This window comes from Agelaius phoeniceus, chromosome 3 (assembly GCF_051311805.1).
Source record: "Agelaius phoeniceus isolate bAgePho1 chromosome 3, bAgePho1.hap1, whole genome shotgun sequence".
Classification (NCBI taxonomy): domain Eukaryota; kingdom Metazoa; phylum Chordata; class Aves; order Passeriformes; family Icteridae; genus Agelaius; species Agelaius phoeniceus.
This window is the reverse complement of record NC_135267.1, coordinates 77,496,927-77,516,866: the sequence shown is the minus strand read 5'-3', so window position 1 is coordinate 77,516,866 and position 19,940 is coordinate 77,496,927. Positions and strand designations below refer to the sequence as shown.

Sequence of the window (19,940 nt, the reverse complement as noted above, 5' to 3'; positions counted from 1 at the left end):
TTACCTGCCTTTTGAACAGCCTCATTTAAGTGTGCAACACATCATTACATTGTCTGGCATAGCAGGAGCCAAAGTCTTCAATAAACACCAGCCAGGCTGGTTCTTCCCACACTAATTATGACAGCTTGACAAGAAGTGATGAAGAAACCACAGAAATATGACACTTTCTCACTAGCTTTTAAAAGGGGACAAAGATGGCAAGGGAAGCCCACCTGCCAGGATGAAAATCCTGTGTCCTCACCTTGAAACAAATTAGGAAAAAAAAATGCATCATTTAACAGCAGAGCTCAAAGCTGAGACTCGATTCCACACAGTTGCCAGGTTCAACTGCATCGACTTGTCACATCCCCAAGGCAAGGGAGGCTGAGCTGCGAGAGCCGCCAGAAAGCAAAGGCAGCAGCACTCTGGGAGCTGTCATTCAGTAGGTGGCACTCTTCAAACTCCGACCGACCGGGGGAAGCCAAGCACCAGCACAAGCGAGGACACACTGCCGAGCTGCCTGGAACTTCAGGAGAAATACCAACAAGAAATACTGAACTGTTTTAGCCATAACTGACGCCCATGGGAAATGCAATAGCTTCTTTCTATAATATATAAAGTAACCCTTGTGTATAATCTCTGAGGTCCCTAGAAATGACAATTTTTGGGTGCCATAAATATTTTGGATGAACACTATTCTACACTACTGTAACAAAATCAGTACCTTACAAAATTATCCCTTACGTCTACAAAACGCTTTGAGTGCAGCATTGTAGCTAATTACATAGAAGGAAGTCAAACTCATTAGCGAATTTTATCTTTTTCTCATTTAACAAAATATAGCATAACCATTTGTGTGTTATCACAGCTGTTCTTCAAAGCTGGACAATAAATTTGTTATAACAAATGAAACAGATAAACAAATAGTTTGAACAATTTATGAATTGTTATTTCTGTGAAATTTACTCATGAAGATGGGACCAACACACCCAAAGATACAACTGCTTTTAGGACAGAAGTTAAAATCAATACAAGGTGTAACAAAAATGGATACACTGTTCCATAAAAAAAAGTGTCAGACTTCCCATTCCTGCAAAGTGTGTTTCTTCATTTAACAATTATACTTTAAAAAAAAATATATCAATCCACTTTACTACTTATTTGATAAAACCGTAAAAGAAAAAGCAGATTTAGTAACAATGTTCAAGTACAGGTACTTGTAATTGAAACAGCCAGCAGAGGGAGTATAAAAACAATTTTAAAACCCTCAAACAGCCTTTTTTCTTTATAGATTTTTTTACTTATGATTTAGCTTTCTTTTAGAATACAATAATAGTGCCAACAGTGCAAACATTGTAATATTATAAAACAAACAAAAATCAAATGCTCAAGTATTAAACAGAATTACCTGAAACTCAAATACTTTTTAAAGTGGCATTTAAAAAATGAGCTAATACTAAACTCAATCCGAAATACAATTTTAAACACAAGCAAGGTTAACATCAATCAACAAGCTGCATAAGCTATTTCCAAGTTCAAAATCCACTCACTCACAGACTCTCATTCTTAATTTTCTAAGTCCATGATTCCATAATATTGAGAGAACGTTGGTTATAATCTATGTGTATTAGAAAATGGCACAGAATCTTAAAACTGAACAGAAGTTACTGCTGTACTGATCTGTACAATGGATGACATAAGAGCAAGACAGCCAGGGATATGCCCTAGATCATTAGTGCAAGTAAGAACTCACATGACTTTCAAAATCAAGTCACTAAGTCACATACATGTTGAATAAAAACACATCTTTACACTTCAGTTTTTCACCATGTCCAGCTGATGAGATTGGCTTAAACATGAGCAAAAAAGCAAAGGACACAAATGGGGTGAATGAAGCTGCCAGCCTTGTGTTAGAATACTAAATAAGCTGCCATCCTCCTCACACAAGTGGCAAAAAGAAGCCATCTCCCAACTCCTCTAAACTATCCCACTGTGCATAATCACACCTTCCACAGCTCATCTCACAGGAGGAGCAAGGTTACTGAGTTACCAGGGAAGGCATTACCTCCTCTCTCAAGGCTTATGAGCGCTAGGGACTCCTAAACCATCAGGCACAGGCAGCAGAGCTGAGTCAAAGGGACAGAACATTAGATATTCCAAATAGAAACTGCATGTTTTACAGGCAACCATTTGTAAAAATACCTGACTTGGAAAAGCAAGCCTTCCTCCACTCTCAACTGCTTGTGCTTGCATGGCTTTCATTACCTTTCCATGCCATTCCTTGCTGTCTGCCCTATGTGTTTTTCTGTTATCCCATTAAGTAGAGAGCCAGTGCTGCAGACCAGGATACATGGTGTTCCTATACATTAATGAAAAATGTGAAACACCAATTGTGATGGGAGTCGTGGAGTAACATCGCTTATCATAACTATATCCTACTTTAGTGATAATTTTGCTTTCAATTAACCTAGAGTCAGAATCCATGGGGTGAAAACCAGAGACAATTTCATTTCTTATATATTCTAAATTTTAAGCATGATTTAATTGGAAAACCAAATTCTGTCCACCTTCACACAAGGGATTCATTGCTGAAGATCAGAATTTAATTCAGAACACCCTGACTGCAAAAAAAAAATGAATACAGAGATCAGGAAAAACAAGAGTCAAGACAAGATAATTTTTCCATTAGATCAAGTAACAGGAATACTTATGACATTATTTAAATTTTAATTGCTATTTTCTTCCTGAACAATATATCTTACACGTATTCTTTCTTAGAGTGCTGCTTAATCAGAAAGCCTCAGCATGTGGCATTTGAAGGTATGGACTAAAACAGCCAGAAAAAAGGTAACTGTATACAATAAAAATACACTGATAATTCTCTGACAAGCAGAAAGCGCACATAGTGTAAAGAACTCATACCTGCCAGTAGACTCATGAGACACAGATGACATATACTACACCTGCACCATGACAGAAGACCTGGAATGTGGAAGGAAGATGGGATGCCCCCCTAAAGGCAAGACATTTCCCAGAAACCCGAAATACTGGAATACCTGGCAACTTGCAGTATTCTAAATATGACAGAACTCCACTGGAGTTGATCCAGGATGTTCAATACTCAACGTTTTTTAAAACATTGTTATGCACCAAGACTTTAAACAGTTAAGAAAAAACAACATACACCACACAAAGTTCATATAAGCTTCTGCAGTCCAGTGTTTCATTAGAAATTTTAATAAGAGAAATAGCCAGATACGGCACAAAGGGAGTATTGCAGAACCTTAAAATTTTAATAAGAATAACCTTTTAACAAAATCCTGACTGGAGAGCATGCAAGTCAGAAGAGCTGAGATGAAAGAAGGACTACATCTCTAGCAATTTCACTGTTTTCCACTCTTGAGGATTTTGTTATGCCACTTTTAAATATTCTCTCCAGGAGGATTCATCTCAGTTCTCTTCCCTACAGAACCCCTCAGGTTCCCTTCAAAAATATTTAGGCTCTTTTTTTTGGTCTCAAAAGTCAAAGAGCATATATATGCACATGGATATGATTTAGAACTTAAAATACAATTCAGGAAACAAAAGCTATGAGACACAGCACATTATCTTCATTATTTTACATGATCTCATCCTCTTCAAAACAATGATAGCCTTCCGGCTGCACTGTAACAGGACTGTGCACAGCACTCCAAACAGTTGGACAAGTGCTCTTTGCAGTAGCTGCACTGGAACTGAACAGTATCTTGTTTGACTTCCCTCCCCTCCTTTTTTCAGCCTGGTTTCCTAAGGAAATCAGATTAATGCAATCACTCGTGGAGGGAGGGAAGGGTACACATATGTACATATGCACCACATGTCAATGTCTGTCCGTCAGTCTATCCGACCTCACTAATACCTGTTGAGCCCATTGGTCAGTTTCAATCACATTCAAAAGAAGAGCAGAGAATACCAGACTTTTAAGTTCTTGAAAGTTTCATGAGCACAGGCTGCGGAGTATGGAAAAGTGTTTCCACAGAGAGAGACTGCATGTCTTCTTAGACGTCAGTAAACTCACAGGGGAAAGAACAGTTCTGCTCCTTTCCTGCCTGCCGGAAAATCTTCAGTCAGAGGTCACAGTCAGTGAAAGACGACCAAATTTCTTGTGTTCAAGAGTTCATAAAGTAGCTTAAGTTGAATTCACTACTGCTTTTAAAGCTGTTTTGAACAAAGCTTATGTTTTCCACATCATCTTTTTCCTGGTCTAGCATAGGAGTGAATTGCCCCACATGATACACATTCCCTCGTTCAGTTCCTTGCTCTCAAGACCACTTATTTTAAAACATCAGCATTGCACCACACACATGGCAGCATTCTACCCTTCTCAAGCACAAAGAAAATTAAACCTGGAAGAGTTTAGGAGTCCCTTCAGGTCTCAAGACTAAACAAGTATGTGGCTCTGTACCATAATCAACTATTGAATAAAGTTGAAAAAAGACAGTGCAGCAAATACAATAATCATCTTTATTCACCACTACTCTGGAACACAAGTACTACCGCACTTGCAGGCTCTTGTGCTTAAGACAGCTGTAAGTAATAAAACAGGTTTCAGTGGACATCTCTGTAGCTCTTCTCACATCTCCCCAATGAACCATACACCGTTCACCTGTATCCAAAAAGCCACCTATAACAAAGTATACTAACAGACTAAAATTCAAGCCTAGGGACACCTTAAGGCATAGATCCACAAACTAAGGAGCTGTCACAAGAAGAAAATATAGCCACAGCTGATAGAAGTCATCCTAAGCATCAAAATACTAGACAAGCAAAAAAAAAAAAAAAAAAGTTCCCTATAAAAGATAAATATATATAATATATATATTTCAGTCCTAAAACATGCACTGCTTGTAAATTCTTTAGTCCCGTGACCACACCGAAGCCCGGCACACATTTCCCGGCGGGGTGCTGGAACTGAGGGCTGGCGGGGGGACAGGGGCAGGCAGACCCGGCAGGTTTCGGCCCGAAGCCCCGGCCGCTCCGGGGCCACCGCAGCCCCGGGCGCGCACCCGGCGGGGCGCGGCGTGCCGGGGAAGCGCCTGGGAGGCGGAGGGCGAGACACCCGAGGGGCAGCCGGGCCGCACGTCCCTGCCTGCGAGCGGGGAGTTTGTGCCGTGCGAAGCCTCCTCCCCGCTCGCACAGCCCGCCGCAGGGCTCGGGCCGCTCCCGCCAGGCCGCCCCGGGAGGGCACTCGCCGAGCCCCGCACCGAGAGGAGGCCGAGCTCCGGCCCCGCTCCCGCCTGTCCGCACGGGGCCACCGCGGCCCCGCGCCTTTCCCCCGCCTTCGGGCTCGGTGGGAGCCGGCGAGGCTTTGGGAACGGCTGGCTGCGGGGAACGCTTTGTGGAGCGCCTCAATCCCCACTTTATTCCGCCCTTCCCGGCAGCCGGTCACTATCCCCGTTCCAGCGCCAGCCCCTCGTAGCAAGGAGCACATGTTTCCTCTCGGGCTCCCGGCCCGCCTTACAACGAGCCACGGCCAGGGGAAGGCGGCACCCGGTACCAAAGCCGAATCAGAAATATGGAATGTGAACGCGCGTGGCAGATCTGACAGGGGATGCAGAAAGAAGCGATCCATTTCACCCTTTTCGGTCCTCCGCTGCCGCTTTTCTGTCAATTGCCGATACCATAATGCTTCCTTTCTGCCTGTTCAAGTAAGTAGGGGGGACAGTCTCCATTCCTCTACGTGTCATTCCTGAGCAAATTAAGCATGTACCAGGCAAAAGGCTGACATACATACACGTAGAGTTGTCTGATACCGGAATGATGCCGAAATCCTCGAGGCGTTACCAGCCAGCTCCCACAAAGAGCACTCAATTACATCCAGCATCCCCTTTGTCCGTGCATCCTCAATACACACCCGGCCGCTCCTCCATGCGTCCACGCACGCCCCACGTATACGGCCCCTTTGTGTCCTCGCCTCCCCCCCACTCACAAAGAAATGCCCTTTCCACAAGGCATGCACCCAGCCTCGGACACAGCCCTTCGCCTTCCCCCGAGACACGCGCGACCCGCCGCCGGGCACAGCGCTCCGGTACCTACTTGTATTCAAGAAACAGTCCGTAAACCTCCTAAAGCAGCTTGCAGAATTAGATCCATCTTCCATGTCTGGCCCTAGGAGCAGGGGAGACGAGAAGGAGAAGAAGGCGCCTCTCTGCCGCTGCTGCCGCCTAGGAGTCCTGCTCCCGCCGGGGCCGTCGCCTCCTCGGATCCCGTCGCCGCGGGCTGCTGCTGCTGCTGCAGCACCGAGGGAATTGCAGGACCACGGGCGAGAGGCGGCTGGGCAGAGGAGGAGCCGGGAGTGGTGCTGCCGTGGGCCGCCGGCTGCGGAACGGAGCAGCAAGCCCTGGATGGAGGAAGAACAGAAGAGTCTCCTCCTGCCGCTGCCGCCTGGATGGGCGATCAAGTGAGCTGCTGCTGCTGCTCCGCCAACATCTCTTCCTCCTCCTCCTCCTCCACCTCCTCCTCCTGCCGCTCTCGCTGCCTCTCCTCCTCCTTCCCTCCCTTGGAGACTTGTGAGGTTAAAGGAAAATGAGGAGGGGAAACGAGGAGGCGGCGGCAAGAAATAAAAAGAAGATGGAGAAGCGTAGGAGAAGGAGGGGACTGGAACGAGGAAAGGAGCCGCTGCCGCTCTAGAGACGATGCTGGCGGAGACGGCGGAGGAGGCTGTGCCTGTAGCGCGGCTCCTGCTGCTGGTGGTGGTTGTTAGGAGGAGAGAGAGGGAGCTGCAGGCAGCCGAGTCGCCTCCAGGAGCGGGGGGAGGAGGAGGAGACCCGCCGCTGCCTCCACCTCCACCGCTCTGGCCATGGGAGTGGAGCGGGCGGCTGCCGGAGCCGGGCTTTTCCCCGGGTGCTGCAGCTAGGGGGGCCGAGGGGCGGGATAAGATCCGCTTCTCCGGGTTGGACATGCTTCCGCTCTTCCCTCCCTTTCGCGGTAGTTTAAGGCAGGACGTCTAGCAGAGATACGGGAGTAAAGCGAAAGGAGAAGCCGAAAAGGGACAGAGCCAAACAAGGGGCAACCGCGGATCCGTCCTGCGTTCCCTCCGGCAACTCGCGGGCAGTATTTCCTCCGCACCCCGGCTCCCCGCCCTCATAAAATCCTCACATTTCCGTTCCCCCTTTAGGCCAGGGGGGACAGGGCGCTATTGACCGCCAAGCGGTTTCAATCCCCTTTAAAGTCCGCTTTTCCCCATGCTCCCACCTCGCATTCAAAGCAAGAAAACAGCAACAATCTCTATTTTCTTCGAGCGAGGCAAATATTGCCCCGTATGTGCGCGCTCGCCTGCAAAGAGGCAGATACAGTGACTGCAGTGCCGCTTCCACACCGGCCCCGGCCGCCAGAAAACGCCCACTGGCGGAGCCAGCGCTTCCCAGGCTCCCTCCCTCCCTTCCTCTCACTGCTAGGCGCGCACACGGGAGCTACAGCACAGCGGTTACCTAAAGGGAAAGCGGGGAGAAACACGAGGAAAAGATCCTCCCTATGCGGTGTCATTATTTTAAACACACAATTCCAGCTGCTGAGATCAAAAGGCGGGCACCCTGCTAATCCTGGGCTGGAGACACCCGAGAGCTGCCCCTCCGTTTCTGTGGGGCATCCAACACCATTTCCACGCGAAGATGCGCAGACCCTCCCCGACGCTCAGCATCACACGTGTTTGCTTTGGCTCCCGTCTCCCTTTCCCACCACTTGGCACACTGACAGCCACCCACCCCTCAACCCCAGCCCTCCGGCTCCCCGGAGGCTGCCTCAGATCCTGCTCTCAGGTGGAGTGTGGTCCCGGGGCTGACACCGGCCTTGCTCCGCAAGCACTGGCACTGTCGCTGGCTAGTGGAGCCTGTCGCGCTGGCCAGCCGCCACCTCGACCCCGCGCTGGGGTCCCTGGGCACTCGGGGTCCCTCCCCGCCGCCTCCCCCCACATCCTGGCCGCAGCCCGCCCGTCCCGGTGCCTCGGCGGTCCGCGCTACGGCGGCCCTCAGCGGGGCAGCCGCCGGCCGAACGCCCGGCCAAGGGAAGCCCAAAGGCGGGCTGGGATTGGAGCGGGGCCGATGACCGCGCTCAAAGCCCCCGCCGCCTGTATTTCGTTTTCGCCCTAAATTCTCTCTACCCTGCCCGTCAGCTGCCGAGAGGCGGGAGGAGAGGGCCGAGCCCACCGGGAATTCATCTCCAGCAACAGGAAAGGGTGGCCAGCATCGCCAATTCGCTGTGGGGCTCCCCTCAGCCCTGCCGAGCGCTCCCGTCGGGCCAGGCCGAGCGGGACCGCGGCCGTCGTAGAGCCGATGCCCCGCGCCGCCCGTCGGCAGGTCCGGAGCCCCCGGGCTTCGGGCTCCCCGCCGCCGAGCTGCCCGGCCGTGACAGCCGTGCGCCCAGCACTGTCAGCGCCGGGAACCGGCCATCACCGTTCATCACCCGGGCAGGCGGTGCAGCCCTTGCTTGGTGCCCCTGCCCTCACCCCGAACGGCGGCGCTCACCGGGCGGGGGCTGCGGTGCCCGGCCGTCGCCTCCCCTCGCCCGGCGGCAGCCGTCGGGGCGTGCCCGGCCCCGGCGGGGGCTCAGCGCGGGCTGCCCGAGCGCCAGGCAGGCAGGAACTCCCTCGGGGCACCCGCGGTGCCGACCGCCAGCGCGGGGGCACCTCTGGGGCCCGGCTGCGAGGGACTGGAGCCCGGCGCAGTGCCACCCCGCCGCGGCACGACAGCGCGCCCGGCGCTCCTGCCCCGCAGCCACCTGGACGGGGCGGAGGGAACCGCTCTCCCCAGGTGCACGACGCATCCCCGCGGCGCTCCCCGCCGCCAGCGGGAGGAGAAGCGGCCGCCGCGCTGGTGCCCACCCAGGCGGGGCCGCCGCCGTGCCGCTGGCAGCGGATTTTGTTGAGGCGCGGAGGGGTCCCCGCGCAGGCAGCGCGGGCGCTGCTCCGCGGCGGGGATGGAGCGGGCACCGCCGCCACCGTTGCAGATATTGGCGGAAAAGATGTTTGTGGTGCCGCTGCCAGCAGGGCACCCGAAAAGCGGGAGATTCTGTTTTGCTCCTCTACCTTGCCGGAGATCAGACCTCCACGCCGTCCGCCGCCACGCCAGGTGCTGCAGTACCGGGTCCAGGTGTCCGTGGGAATCCTCATCCAACTACTGCAGTCTTCCTACTTCCGTTCAAATTAGGCTCGCTCTTTCGAATTTCGACTCCTGCTTCGAAAACAGTGTAAACCTACGCTTTTGGGTTTTATTTTAAATCGTTCAAGTGTTTTATATTTATCATTTCAGGACTTCTTTTAATGCTAGAAAACACACCAACTCCTGTTACAGCTAGAGTCTTTATGGATCAATCTGTAACGCTGAAAAAGATATTCTTCTGAAAATAGCAACGCTCTCAAATTCAAGTGCCTCTCCCGCCAGCTAAATGTTCAGCAATAGTGAGAAACAATCCACAGAGTTTGAAAAAAGGTTTAGAATGCAAAAACAGACTAGAGAATCTAATTAAACAAACAAAAAACCCACAAAACAAACCAAGAAAGCTCAGGTTTTACTAAACTGTTTCTGTTTGCATGGTTCTTAAAACCTGTTGCCTAAAAATCCTGAACTAAAATGCAGAAAACTGAATCTGTTTTGTGATCCACTTTCTCTTAAGACATTTGCCTTTACCAAAATAGTTTAATAACTTCTTTTTCATATGTCTATTTGTGTGAGATTCTTTTATTTCCTTAAGTCCAACCACTACATAGAGAGCTTTTCCCTGAAAACTGCTGCACAAGGACTAGAGATTCAGTGAATATTTAAATTCTCCGAGAGAAAGTTTTATTAATGGAAACAAAATTTCAGCGAATAGTGTTTTGTTATTGCAGCCTGTTTGTTTAGCAATTAACTATTTCTTATTAGAAAAACTCTTATACTAAAATGTTTAAATTGAAAGAGCTAATCAGATTGAAACGACTGACAAAAAGCAAGAGCCAGTCACCTGAAAAAATTAAAGTAGGTCCTTTAGACAGATTAGTAACAAATGTTTCTGTCAATTAAAAGAGTAAATTACTGATACTTTACATTGTCAATTTATAATTGTAGAAATCTTGTTTAACTATGCTAAATTCCTCAATTGCTGTTCATCCAAACTGCAGTTGTTCAAATATCACTGTCTCAGAGTGGATATCTGTGTATTCATACGAGGCATATCAATTGTGCATGTATAAATACGTATCTGTGTGTTCACAAACGGGCAAAATACATTTTGATTTGGAAAAAATCATCAGATATTCTAGAAAAGCAGTTTTCAGGTTAAGAGTTGTTTACAAACTATTAATCTGATTACTATTCATTAGCCATTAGCAATTCATACCTGATTGATCACCTGCTTCTTGGCTGGGCAAGCAAAAGCAATCACAGAAAAAATTTAGATGACAGTGAAAATTATTTTTCAAGCTCTCTACATTTATATTTGTAAATTATACAGACTTGCAGACAAGTTATCTCATGGCCATCTCAATACCTGGGGATAAATTAGTGGTGAATCACATTTGCTCGTCAGTGTCAGTCTGGGTTTTCATTGTTCAGTCAGCATCAACATTTCCATTGCCACGGAGCAGTGATGTCACTGATCCCACTGTGGTACTAACCATATACTCACGTCATTCACCAGAGAAGTCTCACCCACTCCAATAGGAAACAGTGAGATTCACTACGTCAGCCCCCCACACATCCTCTCCCCTTGAAGAAAAAAGGATTTTAAAAATGCAGAAACAAAACAAAATGCAAGTTAAAATACTTCGGTGCATTCCCTTGAGCCAGGTGAAAGGGTTCAGGTACAAATGCCCTGTGTCAGTGCAACCATGAGCAAAGGATTTTAGTCGTATTTACATGGATAAATGTGATTTCATGGGAATTCAGAAGTCACAGCACACTAAAGCCATCAGGAGGTCACTGAAGCCATCAGGTGCATTGTACTTACAAACATAGGCCTGGTTTGAAAGCAGCAAATAAGTCTGTTTGGCAATAATTTGGCAATATTAGTCAACATACTTGAAGCAAAAACATTGTGGGGAAAAAACAAAGTTATAACAAAGGATTTTTGGTGTTAAATACAGCTTAAACAAAAAACCTGTTCTTTCCCAGTTCTGTTGGCTCCATTTTAAGAATGACAGTGACTTATCTTTTATCTGGTCCCACTCTTTTGTCTGGTAAATCCTCTTATCTCATCTTTATATCCTGAGTCCCTTCTACCATGTATGACCAATTCCTTGGAAAAAAAAAAAAAAAGAAGAAGAAATAGGACAGAATATGGGGAAAGGGAGTTTATAAAAATGTAGGATGACAGCAGTAGAGGAGCTGACAAAACCAAACACCTCAATGTGGGTGAGACACAATGAAATAGAGAGGAGGCAACCTGCTGGAAAAGTGGGGCAGGGGCAGCAAAAGGATAAATGCAGCTAAAACCCAAGCTCTGAGGCTGAGTAAATACAAGTAAAAATATTTATACAAAAGTTCTGAGCAAGTTGATAAAAATAATTCTTTTGGTTTTGGTTTGGTTTTTCTTTTTCCCCCAGGGATTTTCCTGTAAATGATCTTACAGAACATAGTAATTGCCACCAAGACACTGAATTGCTATCAAAAATTAGAAACCTCTAGAAAAGACATTGTTTCCTAAAATCTTAGGAGTAATTTATAGAATCTCTTACTTCATAAGAGTTTGTTCTTACAAAGGACAATTCTCAAACACCACACTCATGCAAGGAGTAAGTTTGTTTAAAGGGCATGTATCAGCCATTTTCTTTGATTCCCACAAACACTGATCCAAGCAACCTCTTCCACCTGGATATTACTGCAAGAGTTGGCAACAGGCAAACATGTGCTAGCAGCCATCTTGAAAATATTCTGGGGAATTACCTAGTCCAGGTGCAGAAGAAATACTGTGAGATGGAAAGTGAATGACAATTCTTTCAGAAAATAAAAAAACCCTATTTTTTAAGAAGTCCAGGTCTGTTCAGAGATAACTGACATCCAGAAAAATAATAATAAAAAAAGTAGATAAATATCTAGTTTTCTCTCAGTATTTCATTCAGCTCTGCTATGCCATTGCACTTTCTGCTCAGCTTTCAACACAGCTGAAAGGTTCTGTGGCTGGAACTATATATGACAAAAGTTTGTCTAGAAGTGCTATGCTGTGTGATGTATGATAGTGGGTACATTAATAAAGCTCTGAAGACCATTTCCTGCCAATTTTTTTACTTCCCCTTAGAAACACACAAAACTATAAGAAGTTTTTAGCACATTATTTTCCAGGGAAAAACTACAAATTCTTATGGAAAGGAGATACTTCATGTGCAAAGGTAGAACATTTTTAATCACAAAACTTTCCAGTAGACACATTACTAAACATTACATTGAAATTAAAAAAAAAAAAAAAGATTAACTTTAAAATGGAAGAAAAAAGCTAGTGTCAATATACAGAGGGAAACATTTACAATAACTGTACTCAGATTTGTTTCCTATAAAAGACTATGAAAGAAGCCAAACAAAGCCTTACGAAGCCGTCTAGCATTTTGTGCTTCCCCATGCAGAACAAAGAACAGATATTTATTGGTTTTATTTAGAGGGTTTTCAGAGAGCAAAATGGCTGCTTGCATTTAAGTTACTGTTATTAAAATAGGGGACACTTGTCCAGAAATCTGCCCTTTAAAGAGAGTAAAACTCCAGTAGTAGCTTTCTTTATGGAGATGCTTTATTATAAACCCAAAGCAGCATAAAGACTATATGCTTTTTGATACAAAAACCATCTTTTGAATCCTGTCCAGCAGAACAGGATCATGGCCTGGGACCAAGGCCTCTGAAGCAGTAATGAAACACAAACAGCAAAGGATGTAGTAGTTAGCATGGTAGGCAACAGCATTGTTGTTACCTAGTACTGTTGGAAGAGCCATTTTTATTGCAAGAAAAATAAACAGGATTTTTGTTATCAGGATTTTTGTAGTTCTACCTTTCTGTTTTCATAATGAAATCTAGAGTTAATTTATGATAGAAATTTGTTACAATTTGCTATCCATTACAGACAAATAAGTTACTTCTATCCTGTACTCAACTGGAACATAAAAATTCTATTCTTTACATAAACTAAAGAATAGATTTAACAAAAATCCAAAAGGAAAGGTTAATACTGACTTATTTTGTACTCATTCACCATGAGTTGTGTGCCATCTTTCTAGCACATAGCACAGAGTATATGCTGCTATTGTCACAACAGGGATTCCATCTTTCCCCTGTAAGTCTCTCTTGCAACCCCTTTCTTCATTTTCCCTAGTTTTGCAACCAGTAAAAAGAAGTAGACTTTTCCCCAACATGTTTTGAACAGTTCATGAAAAGTCCCACTGGCAAATTCTTTGATGCAATTAGCAATCTCAGCTCTGAGTTTAAGTGTGTAATTTTGTTCTAGCCTAAACCTACAGCTGATTCCTCTTTGATATTAACAGCAGGTACCAAAAAAAAAACAAACCAAAACCAAAACAGAGACTGAGTCCAACCTTTAGAATTACCTACAAACATACAAGCGAAACAACTTCATGTTAAATACAAGCACCTTGTTGTGATGTCTAATCATTGCTCGAGGGAAATAAGTGCTTTTTTAGAATGTTTCACTCTTTTCATTTGAATTCCTCCTTCCTTCCTTCAGTTGCCCTGACTACCAAGCTACCCTCTATGAGGAACAGGACTTTTACTACTGCCTTTCTGTTAAAAAAGTCAGACCTGAAAATGTGGTTGCTGAGCATGAAATGCAGTCATTAGCTTTCAGGGTTAACACCTCGATGAGACAAAAAGTGCAAAGAAATGCATACCTCTAGCAACCACAGATTATTTAATGTGTTTTCTAGAAAGTTTGGGTTCAAAACCATGACCTGTTTCTATATAGAAACATACTTTTGCAGTCCTGAAAACTAAAAAGCTTGACTTTGAAAATGAAAGCTTGAACTCTTCAAGTTTGTTGTACAAACATAGCTGTCCCACATGGGGTCTCAGACTGCTGTAGCATGCATTCATTCAGCAAAACTGAGCTAATAAAATTGAGTAATGTTTATTATCTAAGCAACTTTTCTCCATCCCAACCTAACCTTAGGGACCAAGAAATTCAAACCAACTTATTTCTTTACAGCAACATACATATACACACTATGAACATGCACCTGCTCTCTTTATATTCCACCACAGGACACACTTGATATCTTTTTCTTGCCTGCTCTTTCCACTTCTCCCCCTATTTTTTTCTCTTTTTCTTTCTCCCTCTCTTTGTCTTTTTCACATAGACAGTATTTCTCTACTTGCAGAATCAACTTAGCAATATAGATTTTCTTTAGGCAATATTTTAACATGAGCATGTGAAACCCACCACATAGAAGGCTGGGCTATTGCTGCCATCATCCCAGAACAAGTACTCTCACATACACAACCCTAGACCATTGCAGACCAGCTTATTTGACCCAGTACAATTCTTCTCTAGAAATAAGAGAATTGTCATATACTTTTATTCATTGGCTTTTATAGCTTTGTTTACTTATTCCCCATGATCTCCTTTGCCATCATCCAGCAGCTCCTGTTATTCCCATAGTTTTCTCTCCCTCATGCACGCTCCATTCTTTTCTCCAGTTTACTGTTTGTCCCCACACTGCCCCATCTACATCTCAGCTGGCAGCATCTCTGTTCTCTCAGCTGCAACAAGCTCTTCACCTGATTTCCCTTTACTGCTTCCAAAGTCTTTCTCCAACAGAAGTACATCTTCCCACCCTTCTGCTGTGCAGGTCCCACAGAAAGCTCTGGTCCTAAAAAGGGGAGGGAGACTCTTCCCAAGCCATGGGTCGAGATAAAGCTTAGCTGTTAAAGTAGAAGGTGAAGACAGAGACTGCTTGTTCTCTACCAGAAGCCTGGGGCTGCCTATGGAGGAGGCTTTAGGATGGCAGAAATGAAGCAGCATTATCTTATCAGCTTGGCCACAGAGACAGGGAGTTTTTCATCTCTCCTGCTTGATATGGGTCCTCTGAATGAACAACTGGGAGACTTGACCACAGAGTTCAAGCAGAACAAACAGGACACATCCTACTCCTATGATAACACAAGACCAGCAGTCCAGAAGTAAAATAGGCACAAATAATTTCTTGATGTGTTCTCCTTAGAAAGAAAGTAAAATTGGATTCCATGGGTATAATTGGAATCCTGTTCAGGCTAGGAATCTTTGTATTCCTGCTAGCCAAACAGGGCAGGGATTTTAAAATATATTGATTTTTTTATTAGTACTTAGAAAATAAATATAGAATTGTATATTGCTGTCATATTTAGCAATAACAGACCTGAGAATCTGGTCAAAAAAATTTGAAAAAAAGTTCATTTGAACTTATCTTTTTTTCCTTTTTTTTCTGTTAATGTCCTGCACCTTTAAGACAAAATCAGAAGGGAAAGCACAGGGTAACCCACTTGATCTCTACAGCATCCTCAGCTCAGCTCTCTCTTGCTGGATACAGTCTGCAGAGATGTAAATGCTGAACCTTGAGTAGAACTATTTTCAAAGCAAAGCAACAATGTGGTTCCCACCAAACCCCGTAACTCCGAATCTGTACACTGAGAAAGCTTCTGGCAAGCCCCCATTTTCCCAGAGCAGAAAAAGTAAATAACACAGCAGTCCCAACACCCAAGTCAATCAGACCATCTCTACATCTGATATGGCTCATGCACACTCAGATATAATTATCTATCATTAACTTTTTTTTTTCTTCAGTACAGATTGACATCCAGACAAAACAAGCCATTAATGCAGGAGCAACTCTGGGTTTATTTCTGGAGGAAGGATTCCTTTGTGAGACTGCAAACGTCTCATTTAGCTCAAGCTCTATGTGAGGTTTTCACCTGTGGTTACTCTAACCTAAGTTGTGGTTTGACTGAATGGGCCTTCACTAAATAAAATCTGATTAATTTTATTGGAAAAGCAAAACTTTTTGCTGCCAATGGCTTTTCTTGCTTACCAGCACATGGTTATCACAATACAAACTCAAAACTGAATACCATTTTTCTCATTCAGAAAACGGTAGGAGTTAATATGTTGACTATTTCAGCCCAATGGAGCTCTAAAATAACAGGACAACATTAATGCAACTGTAAATTATCTATAGAAGAGGGCTTTAAATGAAGGGGAAAGGAAGCCACAGGAACCTTTACATGGAGTAGAGAAAAAAAGGGACAGGCAAATTTTTTTAAATATAACTTCCACTTTTTTGGCATTTGGTTTTATAGTATTATTTTTCTCAGACCATTTTCCTTGACTAATCAAGGCACAATATTTTCGTTCTCTCATATAACAGTTGTTCTGTTTCCTGGTGTCTCATCTCACAAGCCCTTCACTATGCCTCTTCCACTTGGAATTCACTTTTCCTCAGTGCAGGTGACTACAGTTGCAGACAGCTCTGGCTAATGTTTTATAGACAGCCTGAACATTTGCTGGTTCTTTTGGAGACATTTTTCCCTCTACATCATGATCATAGTACTGGGTGGGTGGGAGGCGTCACTGCTGCCCAAGTCATTTTGTGATGAACACAGCCATGAGGACTTTCTTTCCTTTTGGTTGTTTCCAGCTGATGAGCTCAAAGACAGCATTCATATTCGTCCCTAGGTGAATGATATTGCACTTTGAACTGCTATGTTTCATTCTGCTTCCAGTCATACAGACTTCAGAGCTCTCTGAATCATACTGAAGTCTGCACCAGTTCCCCTCTGTGCAGAAAATGGACTCTCAAATTTTATAACCTATAAACTCTGCTAACACACCCTTACTTGCATGTAGGAAAGAAAATATAAAACCAGTTCAGTCCCCAAACAAATTCTTGCTAAATTCAATTTGTAACCTTCCTTATGCCAACAGAGCATTTGTCTTCCCTTTAGCTATAAACATTTCGTTCTCAGGTGGACTACAGCACCCAATATATTCCTGCAGACTTCACAGACACTCAAGACATTGTCTGAGAGCTCTGCAAAACAGGGAAGCATTATTCACTAATGCTGCCTTACAGAGGAAGAAACACAAAAGTTGCTTCTTTTCTCCCTGAAGTTATGCAGAAAGTTTTTAAAAAGTGTTATAAAAAGACCACTGAAAAAATGACACAGATGTATTCTAGTCCCCCCCTCTCTGTTCCTCTGCCTGCAACATCACTGTCTGTTCTCTCCTCCATCACACGTAGGAGGACAGAGTCCAGGCTGGGGCTGGCTTCAGGCAGAGGCAAAGGAAGCAGATCCCGAAAGCCGCAGACTGCCGGAGGGCACCTGGCTGCCTGCTCTGCCTTTCCAGGAAGGCAAGCAGACAAGCTCTTCCAGCAGGGTAGCCACCCAAAGAGCACAACTCCAGCCCTGCCTAAAAAGCCTCCTGCTGTCTCAGCCACCAAGATCATGATCACAATGCATGTCTTGTCTTTAGTGCCTGCTGTCCTGCTTTTTTAAGGAAAACAAACTTCTGCTGTCCTTTGTTTTCTCTCTTCCCATGGCCATTTTTCTTTGCTATACGTGACACTGAATGGCTTTTAAAACAAACCCTCGTATTCAACGGAAGTGTAATTTTTCAAAACCACCCTCATGACTGAGATCAAACCATCCCGCCTTTTCTATGAACTGCCAGACTTCTATGCAAGGCCACTCTACCAAGAATTAAGTTACAATGTACATAAATGACTTAATTTAATCTCAGAAGACATTCAGAAACTTCAAACAACAATTGACCTGTTATTTGATCAAAGCCCCAAACCAAAACAAAAAACCCACCCAATCCCCACCAACCTATGTTTACTTTTTGCTCATAGTGAGATGTAGAAAAGCCCCCACCTCCCCAGTTAAACCTACCTTCTTGTAATTGAGAACTTGTTCTTTGTAACCAGATATCTGGCCTGGCCTGAGTGTAGAAGGAAGATTCCCACCTAGAGATTAGTGCATTGTTAATATTAACAGCTTTCATGAGATCACTGCATTACTCTGCCAAGTGAAAATATTAGATCCACATGAACTGTGCCAAAGACTGACACACAATTTGAGGTGCTTCTGAAGTTTTTCTTAGATTTTTCCAATAGCTGGGTTTCAGGCAGCAATACAAACATAACTGACACAGCAGCAGCTGCTGCAGTGGCACTGGCCTGTACTCCTTTTTGGGACACAAACAGCCCGACCCCAGCAGAATTTGTTACAGCTTCTACTTCTGTGTACACTCTGTGTCACATTCAGTTTTTCAAAGGACTTTTTGAAACCAATCTTGTTTTGAATAACAATGAAAAGTTAATTCACAGTACTACTCTTCCATGAAAATCAGCATAGCTGTGTTTCAGCAAAGGTACTTCTCTTTTAGAAAAGAGATATCAGTGTATACTACATTCCCAACTTTCTATAGCATTTTAAGGAAATGCAAGAATAAATGTAGGAAGGAAGGAAAAAGATCGAGAAATCTCATGTATGGAAGTACAAAAGAAAAAAGAAAAACCAGCTGTGTTAATGGCATGTTAAAATTCAGAAGGAAGGGAAATTTAGTGAAAGGTAATGGAAAAGTAAGTGGAGTCATCTTGGAGCTCTGGGGAAGTTTTTTGCCATTTAGCTAGTAGTTATTTTAAATCTTACCACACCCATGCAGCAGTTTCAGGCAATCAGAAATTCAGACCCTTCAAGTTCTTGCTTCCCAAACCATAAAACAGCTTTCTTGGTGAGAAGTCCAAGGCAAACAATGATAATTCACTCATTTACCTACATGAAAGATTGTGCCCTTGCTTTGCCTGAAACCTTGCACCTGTTCTTTTCTGCTTTGTGCCAGCATAAAGCCATGGATTTCAATGGTTTGGGTTATTTCTACAGAAGTCAAAGAGAAGAGCCAGACCACATGTTTTTGGCCTTTTCTTCCAGCCCTTCCTTGTTTGACTGCCTTATTCATTCTTCATAATTCTTTTATTTTTCCCATTTCAAAGCCTCTCCAATCGCAGCTTACAGGGATCTGGCTGAGATGAGGGTCTCTTCCTTCCAAGAGCAAAAAATGCAAGAAGTTATTTAAGCCTCATGCTACAGGTGAGTATTTGCCATAGTTATATGGGACAAAGAGTAGATCCATTTCTCTGTGAGCACAGGATGTAGGGGTAGTCTAGGAATCCCCATGCAGGTATTTGAATTGCACGAAATGAGCAGCAGCAAATAACTTCAAGCCCACCACTCTAATTAGATGAATCTACCAGATGGAAAATCACTTTAAAAGCTAACAAGACTGTCATATTTTGCTGATTCGTCAGCATGTGCCTTCCAAGCCTGTTTGAAAACAAAACAAAACAAAAAGAAATATCTCAGAAAGCCAGGGAAAGCAGAATTACAATTGGGCTTTCCATGCATGAGACCAAACCAAACTGCCCAAATATGCAGACACAGTCTCCACTGGCTATGTAGATACAAGATACATTTTTCAAGTCCATTACAGTTCTTTATAATAAGTATAGTTTTAAAAAAAACACTCCTGTGGGACAAAAGGAGCAGATGCTATATGAAAGAATCCTGTACTTAATACACCAGAGAAATTGCTTAAAGTTCATTCTTCCTTGGCTGATTAGGCTACTCACCAAAAGTTACTGTGGGAATCATTCTGACTTTGCAGGTAACTTCAAAACAATTACGTCCTGCTGTTTGGGAAACGCTGTGTTTACTTGAAAAATAGTTTTTCTGAATTTCTTTACTTCTGTCATAATTATTTGCATTCTATTTCTCATAAAAACCCAATGAAATGGTATTTTTAACTCCATTAGTACATATTATTGATCGTGGCTTTTTTAGAGATTTGCATATACCAGGTACAGGCATTGACTGAGCATCCTCAGCTGAGAGGTCACTTCAGCCCATGTTTAATCCTTGGAACATTTTGTTCTTGTGTGTTTAAGGACCGTGTGAACACTGTGTTTGCACAAATGACTACTA

At 44.2% G+C, this 19,940-nt stretch overlaps 1 protein-coding gene across 7 annotated transcripts in view; it reads right to left on the bottom strand.

Moving 5' to 3' along the window:
* The window catches only part of PDE10A (phosphodiesterase 10A), a 343,772-nt gene that overhangs the window by 159,367 nt on the left and 164,465 nt on the right, over positions 1–19,940 (bottom strand). The window contains exons 1-3 of one of the 7 annotated variants that reach the window (XM_077175657.1): positions 10,330–10,931; positions 9,041–9,185; positions 6,055–6,358 (exon numbers count right to left, since the gene is read on the bottom strand). The exons of 2 other annotated variants lie outside the window; for them this stretch is intronic. In XM_077175657.1, coding sequence (XP_077031772.1) covers positions 6,055–6,358; positions 9,041–9,124 — 388 coding nt within the window. In that variant the 5' untranslated portion in view covers positions 9,125–9,185; positions 10,330–10,931. Of the gene's footprint in view, positions 1–2,901; positions 2,933–6,054; positions 7,345–9,040; positions 9,383–10,329; positions 10,932–19,940 lie in introns of those variants that run through there. 4 more of the 7 variants (XM_077175658.1, XM_077175659.1, XM_054629847.2 and 1 more) reach the window with 4 other exon arrangements.